Source organism: Netta rufina (genome assembly GCF_964035555.1).
Source record: "Netta rufina genome assembly, chromosome: 5".
NCBI classification, from domain to species: domain Eukaryota; kingdom Metazoa; phylum Chordata; class Aves; order Anseriformes; family Anatidae; genus Netta; species Netta rufina.
In genome coordinates, this window is record NC_140128.1 from 34,322,979 (window position 1) to 34,336,673 (window position 13,695).

The window sequence follows — 13,695 nt, forward strand, 5'->3', positions numbered from 1 at the left end:
CAGTATCTCAAATCAGTCATCTCAGAACTTCAGAACAGGTGTTGGTTGGCAGAGATTGAAGTGCTACTAAAAAAGAACAACTGAAATAGAAAAGCATCAATAGTGGAAAATTGTCTTATCTACAGAAGAAACGATGAATATTTTGTTTAAGTCCTCAATAATTTTATTGCTCGTATTTGAGCTTACAAAAGGTTCAGATCACACATCCCTGTATTTTTTGATACAAGCAGCACGTCCTTGTATGATGGACAAAGATGTAAAGAAAAAAAAAACAAAACACAGAATTTACAGGTAAAAGCCAGGTTGAGATTCCTAAACCTTAATAAAAGTCTTTATAGTCCCATCATCATCTTCTCACCAAAACAGATTTCAAATATATTACCCATCACCAGATGAAAAGGGGAGGTGTTCAGCACATCATAGGATGGAAGTATGAGTTTGGAAAGCTGACTATTTTGGGCTCCTAGGAGTGAACAAGAGAATGAATTGCACTTCAAGATCCTTCTGTCAAGAATAAATTCATGTACCATTTTTTAAAAAATCACCAAAATTAAACAGTTAATTTGTTGTGATGGCAATACTTTCTGTATTTGCACACTCCAGAAGGGCAAAGGTGCATTGTCTGCCGGAACAAATGCAAATTAGGACTATGAGCATAATTCTACCTCTGCCACTGACTCACTATAGCCTTGAGGAAGTCACTCTGTCCTTCTGCACGTAATAATGACATTGTATAGCTCATTTGGGTGTGAGCAGGTTCATTAGTTAATGCTTGATACTGCTGTAAAGTGCAAAATGTTATGTGAGTGTTTGGTATTGTTATTAAAAAAAGAAATAAACAGGAAACATTAGTCAGGTAATGTCATCACTGAGACATTAGATTCCTCAATGACACGGACAATAGAGGCAGTGGCTCAACTAACAGCATTCTTTGTGGACAGAAACGTGAAAAACCTGGGATTTCCCACAGCTCTAACACACCGGGTGCATGACGTCAGCCACTGCATCTCCCAGTGCTTCACTCCTCCTGAAACACACAGAACATCTGCCCTGCAAAGCACCAAGGTCAATGGTCAGAAAGCTCTACTTTCATTTTTATATAATAATCAAACAGATCTCCAGTCTCTTGACTACTTTCCTTCTGAGTAGAATGCTTTTTTGATCTGGATTCTGATTGAAAACCCTGGCTTATCCTCATGGAAACTTTTGACGTATGTTATGTCACAATTTCAACTCTTTGCCTGTCAGCATCTGCCACAAATGCTGTAAAACAGAAAGGGGTGCTCAGCTCTGCTCCTAGGAGTCAAAATGCAGTTTCAGTAGAGCCCCTCAGGGGTCCTGCTGTGGCTCTAACTAGAGCCAACTAGGATTCCCAGGGAAAACCCCAGGGTTGCCAGCACCCCTCCTCAGGGCATGACCTCTCCCTGCGTGCTCTGCACCCCGGAGCCACTCCCAGCCATGCCACTTGTTCTCATACGAAAGACCAGAGGTGCATCGCTGGAGTTTTCTCCTGTAAAGTGCTTATGTTGCCTATGGTATGAGGGATGTGGTGGCAGCCTGAAGATGGGCTGAGGGCTGCACAAAGGCAGTCAACAGCTACTGGTGGCCAGAAGCTGGTGATGGCCTGGCAGTGAGAGATGTACAGAGATGTACTGGAGAAAGGATCCACTTGGTAGTGGATGAGGGGCACTTTGGCATACATCTTGCAACTGGGCTGCACAAAGTGCAATTTCACTGTGTTTTCCCAGGAAGACCCCCCAATCCTGTTATCACAACGCATCCTGAAGTCCCCGTGTCCGTTCCCACACCCAAAATGGCTCCTCAACGGCTTCACTCATACTCAGCGCCCACACCCAGCCTGGCAGCCCGCCGCCACACCGCGTGGGACCCTCCGTGCCCTCTTCCAAAATGGCAGCCACCAACTTCAACCGGTACGGGCTGGAAACCCTTCCCCCTCCCTTTCCCTTTAGCAAAATGGCGGCGAAGCGCGCTCACGCCCCGCCCTCCGTAGGTGATTGCCAGGTTGCGCGGTCACGCGGTGGGCGGGGGCGAGTCGCCGGGGGGCCGGGCCGGGGCGGGGCGGGGCGGGGAGACGAGACGAGACCGGGATGGGGACGGAAGGGATGGGGCGAAAGGGGCTGGGACCGGCTGGCATGGGAGCAGCCGCGATGGGAGCAGCCGCGCTTCCCCCTCGCCCTGCGGCTCTGCTTTGCGTTTGGCTTCTGCTCGGCTCCAGCTGGGGCCCGGGTCCCCCTGGGGTCGGTGCCGTTCCGCGTCCAACGGCCACCTACGTGCTGGACGCCGGCAGCGGGCTGGGCAGGCAGTTCGACGGCATCGGCGCGGTCAGCGGCGGAGGGGTGAGTGCTGCCCCGGGACCCTGGCGGGGGGGGACGGGGGAGACCGGAGGGAGGCTGCGGGGCCGGGAGTGGGGGGTCCGAGGTGCTCCCGGTGCGTTTGGTACGGGGTGAGGCGAGGCGGGGGGCTCGGGGAGAGCATGAGCGATGCCGCTGGGGGGCTGCGCTTTGCTTGTGGTAAAGCTGCGTCCCTGTTCTCTAAACTTTCTTCTTTGAAGTGTCTCAGAGCAGCAGGCGCTTAAAGTCTGCAGAAATATACAAGTGAAGGGTTAGAAAAAGCTTGTTGTTTGTGCTTAGCAGAGCTCCTGATGCTACGTTTACTTTGGTAGTTTTATTAACTACATGAAAGTGCCCAGGCTGAAAAATTGGGATATACTTCTGTATTTGAAAGCTAAGGTGTTCATATTTTCACCTTCTTTCTGTTTTAGGCCACATCTAGACTCCTCGTGAACTACCAAGAACCTTATCGCTCGCAGATTTTAGATTATCTGTTCAAGGTAAAGCCTGTTTCACCGCTATTCTGCATGAAATCTGGCATTATTATTTTTTATTGTTGAATGTTGGGACTCTATGGAGTAGTCAGTATTACTTAGGGTTAGACAAACTCTTTATAAATCATTCACTTCAAAGTTGATTTTTTGACTTAACACCTGAGCATCGTAGTAGAATAGAAAAAGTAATAGGTTGTGTTAGTAACTGCAAGCTGTAGATGGCTGTGTAGCTAAGAGTGGAATGGTCTATCTCAGAGAGAGATTAGATCTGTTAGTGCTAGGTTGTATGCTAATTCACAGTGTAGGGAAACATTCAGCTTTCTTTTTTGAAAAGGTTACTTAACTGTTTTCAAGATTAGTAATTAAGAATGCAATGTTTACATGTGTTAAATGTTTTTTTCAGTCTTTCTGACTTTATTTTTATTATGGTTTAACTCTGCATGTATTGTTGTGGGATAAATACATATGTATATATATATGTGTGTGTATATGTATGTGTGTATATGTATGTGTGTATATGTATGTGTGTGTGTGTATATATATATATATATATATATATGTATATGTGTGTGTGTATATATATATATATATATATATATATGTATATATTGTTCTCTCATAAAGAATGAGCTTCCTAGCGCTTCACAAGAGTTTTGATTCTGCTATGAAGAGCTAGAAGGCTCATTCTTCTGGGACAAGAATAGAACCAGTAAGAGTAGTTGGTAGTCTAGTGTGTGAGTTCCGAAACCAAAGGAACAAGTTGCCTTCCTTCAGAATATGACATCTGCCAATATTACATATCTGATAGGTGCTAACTGTACAAAAGTTATTTTTATCAGAATCTTAAATTTTGGTTGTTGTCCTTGACAGTCAGCATGTTGTTCAGGAGCTTATTTCTTCTAATTATTAAAATTACTCTTTTTTTTCCTGTTCCCAACATATTTTTATCATTAATTTGGGGCTAAATGAGGGCTAAATAATTTTGTGGCTAGAATAAATGGCTTAGCTGTTTGTTATCATTGTAGGAAGTGGGTCGGACAGGTTTGATTTGAGTACGGATAGATTCACAAAATGTGAAAACTTACGCCTGGACTGCATCATTTCAATAGACTGTTCCAAATTAGTGTACTTCCAGTACAAGTGCAGTTACTGTAGAAGGAGTACAAATGTTACTGGTTTGTAAGCTGCTTTAGTTAGCAAGTGTAACCTGTGGAGTTACTCAACTTAATATATGGTAAGATTATTGCCCTGAACAGTAATAACTTGTTTTGCTTTTGGCACTGTAAATTACTCTGCTGAAAGAGGATGTCATGTCACTTTCAAGTAGTGTAATCCAGATGGCTGGAGGGGAATAGTTTACTGTGTAGTTTAAAATTGGTTACAAAGGGTAGAGTAAGGCATAATATCTGACTGGAGTTTGGAGACCAAAATTGTGTGCTACAACACACATTATGAGTTTTCTGAAGGAGTCAAAAGGATTGTGATAAAAGAAAATCTAGCTGAGAGGTTGTGATTTTCAAATTATTTTTGGTGTGTTCTTTCACCAAAACTTCTGAAAATGTCAGATAAGTGGGAAACAACTTTGCCTCATTCTCCTTATCTTTTAATGCCTGACTTACACAGTAGAGATGAAAAAGGGTATGTATTAGAAGTTTAAAATAACATATGGAGGACTCATGGTAAACTGGGAAACATTTGCTTCTTATTTAAAAAACAAAACAACAACAAAAAACTGTATGCCAAGCAAATTATTGTCTGTGTACCTTTTTTCTTTTATTGAAGTGCATTATTAAGTCTTGAAACTTTTTTTTAGATGCCAAAATTATACTTTAGTAATTCCATGAAGGAGGCCAGCTCCATTAGTGCATATTAATGTAATGATTAGTTAGAGTTGCTCAAGCCAGAGCTTACAAAACCACCAATGGCTGAATGAACATACTAGGAATAGGATGACTTACACGTGCTTAAATTCTGTATTCTGTCTACTAGTCAGAGGCAAGGGAAACAGGATAGTTGACCAAGCGGCCATTTGTTCTCCATTATGGCACCTTTCCTTTTCTCATGCTTTCTGTCTGTAGGTTATTTCTGACTCCTTCACATAAGGAGTGTAATCCTTTAGACCAATGAACAAATTAATTACAAGGATAACAGCTCTGATTATTTTTTTTAAGGAAATAATAAGCTTGACTTCTAATAACATTAGAAATACAGTTGTGTTCCTCATGTAGCTCATTCTGCATTAAGAACTCTTCAATAATTTCTTTAACAAAATCAATTTAAGATCTGCAGAGTGGGGGGAAGTATCATTAACTGTGCAAGAGTCAGTGAAACTGGCTAAAGGTAAATTTTTATTTATCTTTACCAGTTTCCTTTGGAAGCAGAATTTCTTGTAATCTCACATTGCACCTGATATGGGTGTTTAATAAAAAAGTATTGAATTTCCAGCATCCTCAAAACTGTGCGCTTATTTGTTTCACAGTTCTTTTCAATAGTCCGACTTCTCTGTTTCTTTCTCTTTTTCCTAGCCAAATTTTGGTGCTTCTTTGCATATTCTCAAAGTAGAGATTGGAGGCGATGGCCAGTCAACAGGTATGGATTTTACAGGGTTTAACTTCTCATTGCAATGTTCTGTTAGTGACATGTCCTGCATGCTGCACTTGAGTTAAAAAATGCAGGTATGTTGTAGTTCTACTGAAGTTGCACAAAAAGATCAAAGACAATGTCTGCCAACTTGTAGACGAGAAATTTACACTAAGTTCTTAATATAATATAATGGTTAATAGGTTGTGTTCTAGACTAAGTAAGTTCTTTTTCCTTCCAAGGTTGGGGAAGCTTTCTGAATTGCAGAGCATTTCTCAAACACTAGTTTTGCAATACGAATGCTGTAAAACTTTTCTAGGGATAGGTAGTATATGTCTTAAAAACATGAAAATGCACAGACAGCTGATCAGAAGCAGTTAATGTTTCTTTGGTTTCATGGCTGCAACATTTCATTGGGGTGTCCTTGTCTGACTGACAGTATGCACTTTTTTTTTGCCTGGCCACAATTGCAGGTGAAAAAGTCTTGGTGCAGTTTGCCTAGTTCATTATATTTACATATAAGAGAAATGGAGTAATACATGTTTATTAACTGTTTGTTATTGAAAATTAAGAGTAACTAAATTACTGTTTATAATGTTTTTTTCTTCTTTGCCCCTCCCTCCTATATGTCAGCATTTAGACATAACCTGCTGATTATACCTTCTACCATGTTTTTTCCTTCTAACCTGTAACATTCGCAGTAGTTGTTAAGACCAAGATGATAATGCTAAATCTATATTTAGGATTATACCTGTGAATATAAAATGTTCAATAGTTAACCAGATTCTGATGCAAAAAAAGAGGGCATAATCTTTTTTTAAAAAAATACCAAACAAATGGAAATTTATGCTAAGTTAATATGCTAAGAATGAAGGGTGGCAAGTCTTGCATGTTCCCTTCCACTACTCATTTTGCTTTGAAGCAAAACAAAGAATGTGTGAACCGTATTGGAGTTGTGTGCCTGCATACTGTGGCAGTGAGCAATACAGAAAACTTGATAATGTGTAACAGCTTATGACACAGAAGATAATTGTAAACTACCTGTCTCTTTCCTTCCTAGATGGCACTGAGCCCTCCCATATGCACTATGAAAATGATGAGAACTACTTCCGGGGCTACGAATGGTGGCTGATGAAAGAAGCTAAAAAGAGGAACCCCCAAATTAAACTGATAGGTAAATTGTTGCATGCTTTAGGATTTATATGCTTTTTTTCTAAAAAATAAAAAAAGTATATATGCTTATATGCTTTTTTTTTTTTTATGTTGCAGTAGGCAAAGTAGAGAATCTCTAGTGTTTGTTAATCTTGCATTGATAGTTCCCTTAAAAATACTATTTTTGCTTTGCTATAGTAGAATAACATTCTGAACAGTGAATCTCTAATAATTTGCTTGCATGAAGTAACATTAATGTTTAGATGTTATCACAGTGATGAATATAAATGATTTATTCTGACGGGTGAATTTCTGAATAATAAGTAGAGTAAAAAAAAAAAGGGGAAGAATAAAGTAAACTTACAGGAAGTATGTATCTGTAAATCTTCCATGCACCAAGTTCAATTATATGTCCTTATTACAAACCTGTCACCTTCCCTCCCCATTACAATGCTTTCTGTCTTTTGCTTTATAATTTGTTTGAGACATACATAGTTGAGCTATAAGAAGACTTAGCTGTTTCTCTGTTTTGATCATGGGTTGTGTATGTGCTGTGACAGTACGAATGTGTAACCATAGATTTTACATGAAACACTTTACAGAATGTATTTCACATGAAAGAAGGGATTTTTTTTATTCTGCAAAAACAGTTTCAAAAATGAACCTTGATATAAATAATTTGATTCTGTAGTGAGGTGCTAGATAGCATGTGTGTACTTCCTGAAACTGGAAGCAATCTTTCTTACTAATCATGATAGATCTTGATTCTGAAACAGAAAAGTCAGCACACATCTCTCAGTGCTGTTTTGAGCAAATATTTTTGTTTTTGTGAAACTATTAACACTGAACTAGTTATAAACTAAATGCTGGGCTCTTCCATGTGTGAAGGCCACCAGTATTCCCTGGTGAATTCTAAAATTATCTGATGGACTTGGCATTTCAAGATATTTGCATTTCTCTTAGCTTTTTGAAACAGTGAAATTGAACTTGATATTGAATACAAGTGCCTTTTGCTATTGATAATGCCTTCATATAGTATATGATTGCTTCCATTTTGTATGTGGTTGCAGAACGTATTATTATAATTCTTACCTTTGTAAGAGCAAGCCAGAAATCAGCAGTCTCTGTAGGGCAGAGAAACCTCATAATTCAAACAAAATACACTGCATCATTTGATTGTATATTTCTATCTCAATCTATCTTCGTTTTAGTCTGAATAATTATTAATGTGCAGCATAGCAACCAGACAAGGAAATAAATGTGGCTTGTGACTTGTTTCTGGTTTTTCATATAGTTTACTTGATTGTGTTGTACTCTTATAACAAAGTGACAATATGAATGACAATTTGTGAAGTCTTTTATGACTAAGTCGTGCAAGAGACAAGTTCCCTCCAAAGTAAGTTATAACAAATGTGCACATCTGTAAGTAGTAAAAATATTTTTAAAGTAACCTTTAAAGTATTTCAAAGGCTTTACTTCCAGGAGCTTGAAAGGTTGTCAGTGATGTTTGTGTTCTTTCCCTGTGATAATTCTGTTCATATAATTTATCAATATATGTAAACTTCCTGCTTTTAGAGTATCTTCCTCTCTGTATCACCAGACAGATATCCTTTCTCAGTAGTCTAATGTGTTATTCCAGTTTCAACAACAGGATTATTCAGTCATCTGATGCTTCTTTTTATTTGATATTGCTTCAAATTTCAGTCAGCAAAATTTAAAAGGTGTTTTCAGATAAGAAAGTTGTATGTTGTCCTACAAAAAGAAGTGGGACCAAAACGTCAAGATTACTTTAATTACTTGCAAGTCTCCAAAAATATGACAGTTTTGCTGGCACCAGCTGTTGTATGCTACCAGTTTACGTGTCTAATTACCCCTCATTCAGGCATCAGATTTTGCCTTATTCACCCCCAAGGCATGACTTGGTACAGGATTTGCCAATCAGGTTCTCTTAGACAAGCACTGTGGTGAACAGTAAGCTTACAGTCTATGACTGATTATTAACAACTTCCTGTTATTGAACACTTGATTTGAGGAAAAAGGTAAGAGGATATGGCTTTGAATTTACCTGTGATGTCTTATACAGTGTCAGCTGAAAATGTAGGAGGATCTACTGAGGTTAATTTGTTATTCTTACCACAAGATCTAGAAAGCTGCTGACACTTGAAAATGCTTTTTCATGATCCTATTCTTTCGTCCTCTATTATGATCAGATCATCACTTGTTCTGGAATTCATACTCAGGAGACTAACAAATTTTGGTGTTTAGTATTGATCCTTTGTCTATAACTTTGTGAACTGTTATCCCAAAGTCTTCAGAATGTTAAGCCTGTTAGAACTAATGCTACACATAGCGTATGCACATATACAGAAATATTGCATGTAGTCAGTTGCTCTGTAGTAATCATAGGATAATTTGGGTTGGAAGGAACCGTAAATGACATCAAATAACCCTCCCACCCCCCCACTGTGGGCAGGGGCACCTTTCATTAGATCAGGCTCCTCCCCTAAGGCCCCATCTGACCTGGCCTTGAATGCTTCCAGGCATGGGGCATCCACAGCTTCACAACCTGTTCCAGTGCCTCACCACCCTCTGAGTAAAGAATTTCTTCTTTATATCTAATCTAAATTTGCCCTCTTTTAGTTTAAAGCCATTCCCCTGCACTCCTTGATAAAGAGTCATTCCTGATCTTTCCTTTAGGCTTCCTTACAGTACTGGAAGGGATGGGTTCCTAGCTTTTTTCTTTTTTTTTTAAAAATATATATATTAACGGTTTTGATTGTTATTTATATTACAGCATATTCTGTTGTAAAATGAGTAATGTTTTATTGTCTTCATTGAAACTATGTGAATCTGAAGGACATATCTGCTTCTATGATTTATGTAGTACAAATTACAGCTAGCTCTTGAATCTTGCTTAAGTGGACAGTCTACTTTACTCAGTATTTTATTCTTTTGTTTTTATTCTCTCTTCAGGATTACCCTGGACGTTTCCAGCATGGATAGGGAAAGGTGAAAACTGGCCCTATGACTATCCACATGTCACTGCTTACTATATTATTTCTTGGATATTAGGAGCTAAACAGTATCATGATCTGGACATTGACTATATCGGGGTCAGTAAAGCACAATTTCCAGTATATGTTGTCTATCTTCATTACTAAGATTTTTGTTCTTTTCTCTTTGTTGATTACTGGGTGAAAGAGGGATGAGAAATAGTAATTGCAGTTTTGGCTTTTTCTGTTGCAGTGAGAAAGGAAGAAGTTATGCTAGTTTACAGTCTTTCTGCAATACTGGCCAATAATTCTGAAACAGTATAAAATGGCTAGATTCCTGCCTTCCCAGTTCTAGAATGAAATTACCGGATAATTTGAGGATTTTGAAACTTGGTCTTGTAATTTCCTTCCTTGCTTGCTCTGCTTGGGTTTCAGAAGTAACTGCCTAACAAAAAAACATTAAGTTAAGACTTGGAGTTTGAGAGTCATATAACACGGCTTCTTGACATACAATATGGTTACTATTTTGCTGAAGGGCAACCCTCTACAACTTTTTCCATTTTTGCTTCTGTTATTTAGAGTAGGTTAAGGTGCACATGTTACAGTATAGTATAACTGCTCTGTTTTGTTACAGAGCAATAGATAGAAGTAGTAAGTGAGTATCTGAGAAAAATGTAACTTGGAGGTGAGAGGGAGAAGCCCACAATCTGGAAGAAACACTTCAAATTCATTATTTGACAGAGATCTAATGCTTTCTTTTTTTTTTCTTCTGCTTAAGAAAATGTCTGGATAGGATTCCTTTAAAAGCACTGCACTTATTCTGGGCTTCTAAGTGTTTTGATATGAGGGTTGTTTAACTGCAGAAAAGCTGAAAATCAACAGTCCAGAGGGAGGCTCTCAAAGTTATAGTTTCCATCCCTCTAGAAAAGCCTGAGCTTTCTACTGTAATGTGGGAAGGTGCATATATATGATATGTCTCTCTTCTGGAATATGTCCCCTTTGTTGCTGGCTGACTTCATCTGTGTCAGTCTTGCATGCTGGGTAACACAGCAATACTTCAGAAATTGAATTTGGGGAGGTGGAACATACCTTCTGCTCTAAAAGCACAGGAAGGTGAAAATTTAAAACCAGGTAAGTTCTGCAGATTAAATATTTGAAGAATGTCTGGCTGCTGTACTGTTACTTGACGTTGCAATTGGCCTTTTGGGTTCTATACCTCTAAGGAAGAGGAAGTTGTGATTCTACAAGCAGTGTGCTGATAGTTCATGTTGTCTATTTTCTTGGTGAGTATTATATGAAAGAAACACAGGAAAGGAGTTAGGTCTGTGAAGACTCAGAACCTGACAAAACAATTTTAATGCTGCTCTGATTCTACATTGTTTTCCTTCTGTTCTGGTTTGTAGCATGTGCTATGTAATATACATAATTAGTTGTTTTATGGTGAGCCACACAGTAAGTAATTTTTTTGTAATTCAGAAATCAACTGATCATATTAACACTTGTGGAAAGATCTAGAAATATCCTTTAGGTGTTTTTGTCCTATAAAGAAACAAGCCTGCAAGTCTTCCTGAATTCTTCTCATTTATACGGAGTTTTCACTAGACAGAAGATACGCGTTGTGAGGACTTGCCTAGAACCAGCCAACAAGAAACACCAAGCTCTTGGCACATTTGAGTGGCAGGCTATGCTCAAAATCAAACAGACATCTTCCAGTTGGATGAAACTGTCAGTTTGTAGATAGCTGGGTGACCTTCACCTACCGGGGCACACATAAGACCTTTACTGGTGAACATGAGTCATAGTGCTCATGTTGCAGATCAGGAAAAGTAAGAAGGTTTTTGACTTGGCATTTTGTTGTCCCTGATATTTGGTAGAAAGGAACGCCTCCGTTCCTGCTCTTGAATTTTAGGCTGTATTTAGCTTAAACACCCTTTCCATAAAACAGGGCAATCCAGAGCAATCTAAGTAAAGACACATAAAACAATGTGATTTAAACTATACTGTGTTTCTCTTGTATTCAGCTATGGATATAGTCCTGTGTAAATTATAATGAATTCAAAGTTTCATGGAATTATGTCCTGAAACTGTAGGCAATCATTCAATGAAGCAGTCATTTTCTTTCTCCATGTTAGGGTATGGCAACAAGGGCCCATTCTGTATGACCATGCCTTGAAGCCACAATGTTTTTTTTTCGAGAGGAATTCTAACAAACTGTAGGCCCATAATGCTAATAATGTGTAATGTGGCAAACCATTGTAGAGCTCCCACAGCATTAAAGCAAGAATACAGGCAGTAGGTCCAAAAGTTAGATAAAACAAGCAGCTGTTTGGAACTTTCATATCAGCTTTCCAGCAGAGAATTCTATAACAAAACCAACCAGAACGCTTTCTTCTAGGAAACTAAAATGGTGGAGTTCATTAATGATTGTGTAATCTCATTATATAAATAAAATCTTTTGTTATCTGTCCTGACTTCTCTAAATGGCTTTTAACTTTTTGCTTTATAGATATGGAATGAAAGGGCATTTAATAGCAAATATATCAAGGTATGTATTTTTTTTTTTCCCTTCTCTAAAGTGAAATATGCTTCTGAAGTTTGTCTTTATCCTGTGTCAATGATTAGCTTTGCTGACTTTGCCTAGAAAAGAGACCTTAATCCTGCAACTGCTTCACTTACATGTAGTGGTAGCAGACAAAGAATGCTAATGGAACCAGTTCTTTAGATTTTTTTTTCTTCTGAAACTTATTTTGAACTTTGTGTGTCGGTGTATGGTAAATATGTGGAACACTTTAATGGAGGCTCCACCTGAATCATCCAAATTTGTTTTTTTACTGTCTTAGAGTTAACTATAAAATAAGTCGCAGATCTGCAATTGCTTAAAAATTCTCTAGTGAAGTTCAAGTGGGTATCATATCCTTAGATTATTGTTATAAAACTGCAAGTTCTTATATTTTCTGCTGTATTTCTCTGTTTTCTAATCTACTTTTATCATAATGTAAAGTTTCTTTATTTTAACTATGCAAAAGTCAATGCATCATGTTTGAAATGAATTGGAGAGAGACAGTATTTCACATAACTGACACTGAGGTGAGGTATCACTAAGCTATCACTGCTCCCCTTGCCACGTACACTTCTCTGGAAGCTTGCTTCTATTTATGTTGAAGTAGAAACTTAAGTTTAAGCTTCTGCTATATTCACTTCCTTGTTGCTGCTTCAAAGCTAAAAAGCAATTGCATTTCTGCTTTTTAAAAGCAAATAAAAGTTGAACTGAGTGTGTAGAAAATTGTCAAATTTCCTTACAGAACACAGCAGAGGTTGGATCCCATCTGCCTAATTATTCAGTTAGTGGCTATTAGAAAAGTTACAGTTCTTACAGTTTGTGTACGCTGGGTAAGGTTAGTCATGTCGTTTGACCTTGGACCTTCTGTCATTATTTTATTCATTGATTAATTTCAATAGAATAGTACAGTAGAATGGTGTACAACAGTCAAACATGGTATTAAGGGTGGAGGGGGGGAAGCACACCCTTTCATAAGGCTGGGATATGAAATTCTGCCTGTTCATAAAAACTGGGTGTTCTCCTATAAAACCTTTTTTCCTTCCTATTGTGTAAGTAGATGAGTAGCTTTAGATATATTTCCTATGATTTGTAAGCTGCTTTGTGCGAGGGAGGTCAGGAAGCACTGGCAGAAAACTGTGCTGGCATTATATCTGGTACAGACAACGAGAAACACCTTATCCATTTTTATGAGTTTCTTGTTAACAGATACGTTAATCAACTATGTATCGTAAACTGATTTATCTGGTTCACTGCTAGCACAGCAACTTAGTTTCTAAGACTGTAGTGGATTTATGGTCATAACTTAGACCAACTTCTGCTAGTTATGCTTCGTTTCACTACTAATTGTATTAAAGTGATTTTGTAGCAGCCTGTGAAAGTTAGTCTAGACCATTGGTTCCTTTTGGACGCAGAGGTTTGGCAGTAGTTTTATTGACATACAAAATCCATGCCAGAGAAAATGCAAAAGCACTAAAGTGTGACATAAAACACCTTGGTATCTATGCCAAGTTGTCATGTTTTTTCATGCATGTCTAGTAGCAAAACTCTTGTGGATTTTGTTAGTG

General features: G+C 38.4%; 1 protein-coding gene across 1 annotated transcript in view; it reads left to right on the forward strand.

Moving 5' to 3' along the window:
• The first annotated feature begins 2,140 nt into the window (after positions 1-2,140).
• The window catches only part of GALC (galactosylceramidase), a 40,644-nt gene continuing 29,089 nt past the window's right edge, over positions 2,141-13,695 (forward strand). The window contains exons 1-6 of the mRNA XM_084287196.1: positions 2,141-2,357; positions 2,783-2,851; positions 5,371-5,434; positions 6,486-6,599; positions 9,551-9,690; positions 12,077-12,115. Of these exons, the coding sequence (XP_084143322.1) occupies positions 2,154-2,357; positions 2,783-2,851; positions 5,371-5,434; positions 6,486-6,599; positions 9,551-9,690; positions 12,077-12,115 (630 nt within the window). The 5' untranslated portion in view covers positions 2,141-2,153. The remainder of the gene's footprint in view (positions 2,358-2,782; positions 2,852-5,370; positions 5,435-6,485; positions 6,600-9,550; positions 9,691-12,076; positions 12,116-13,695) is intronic.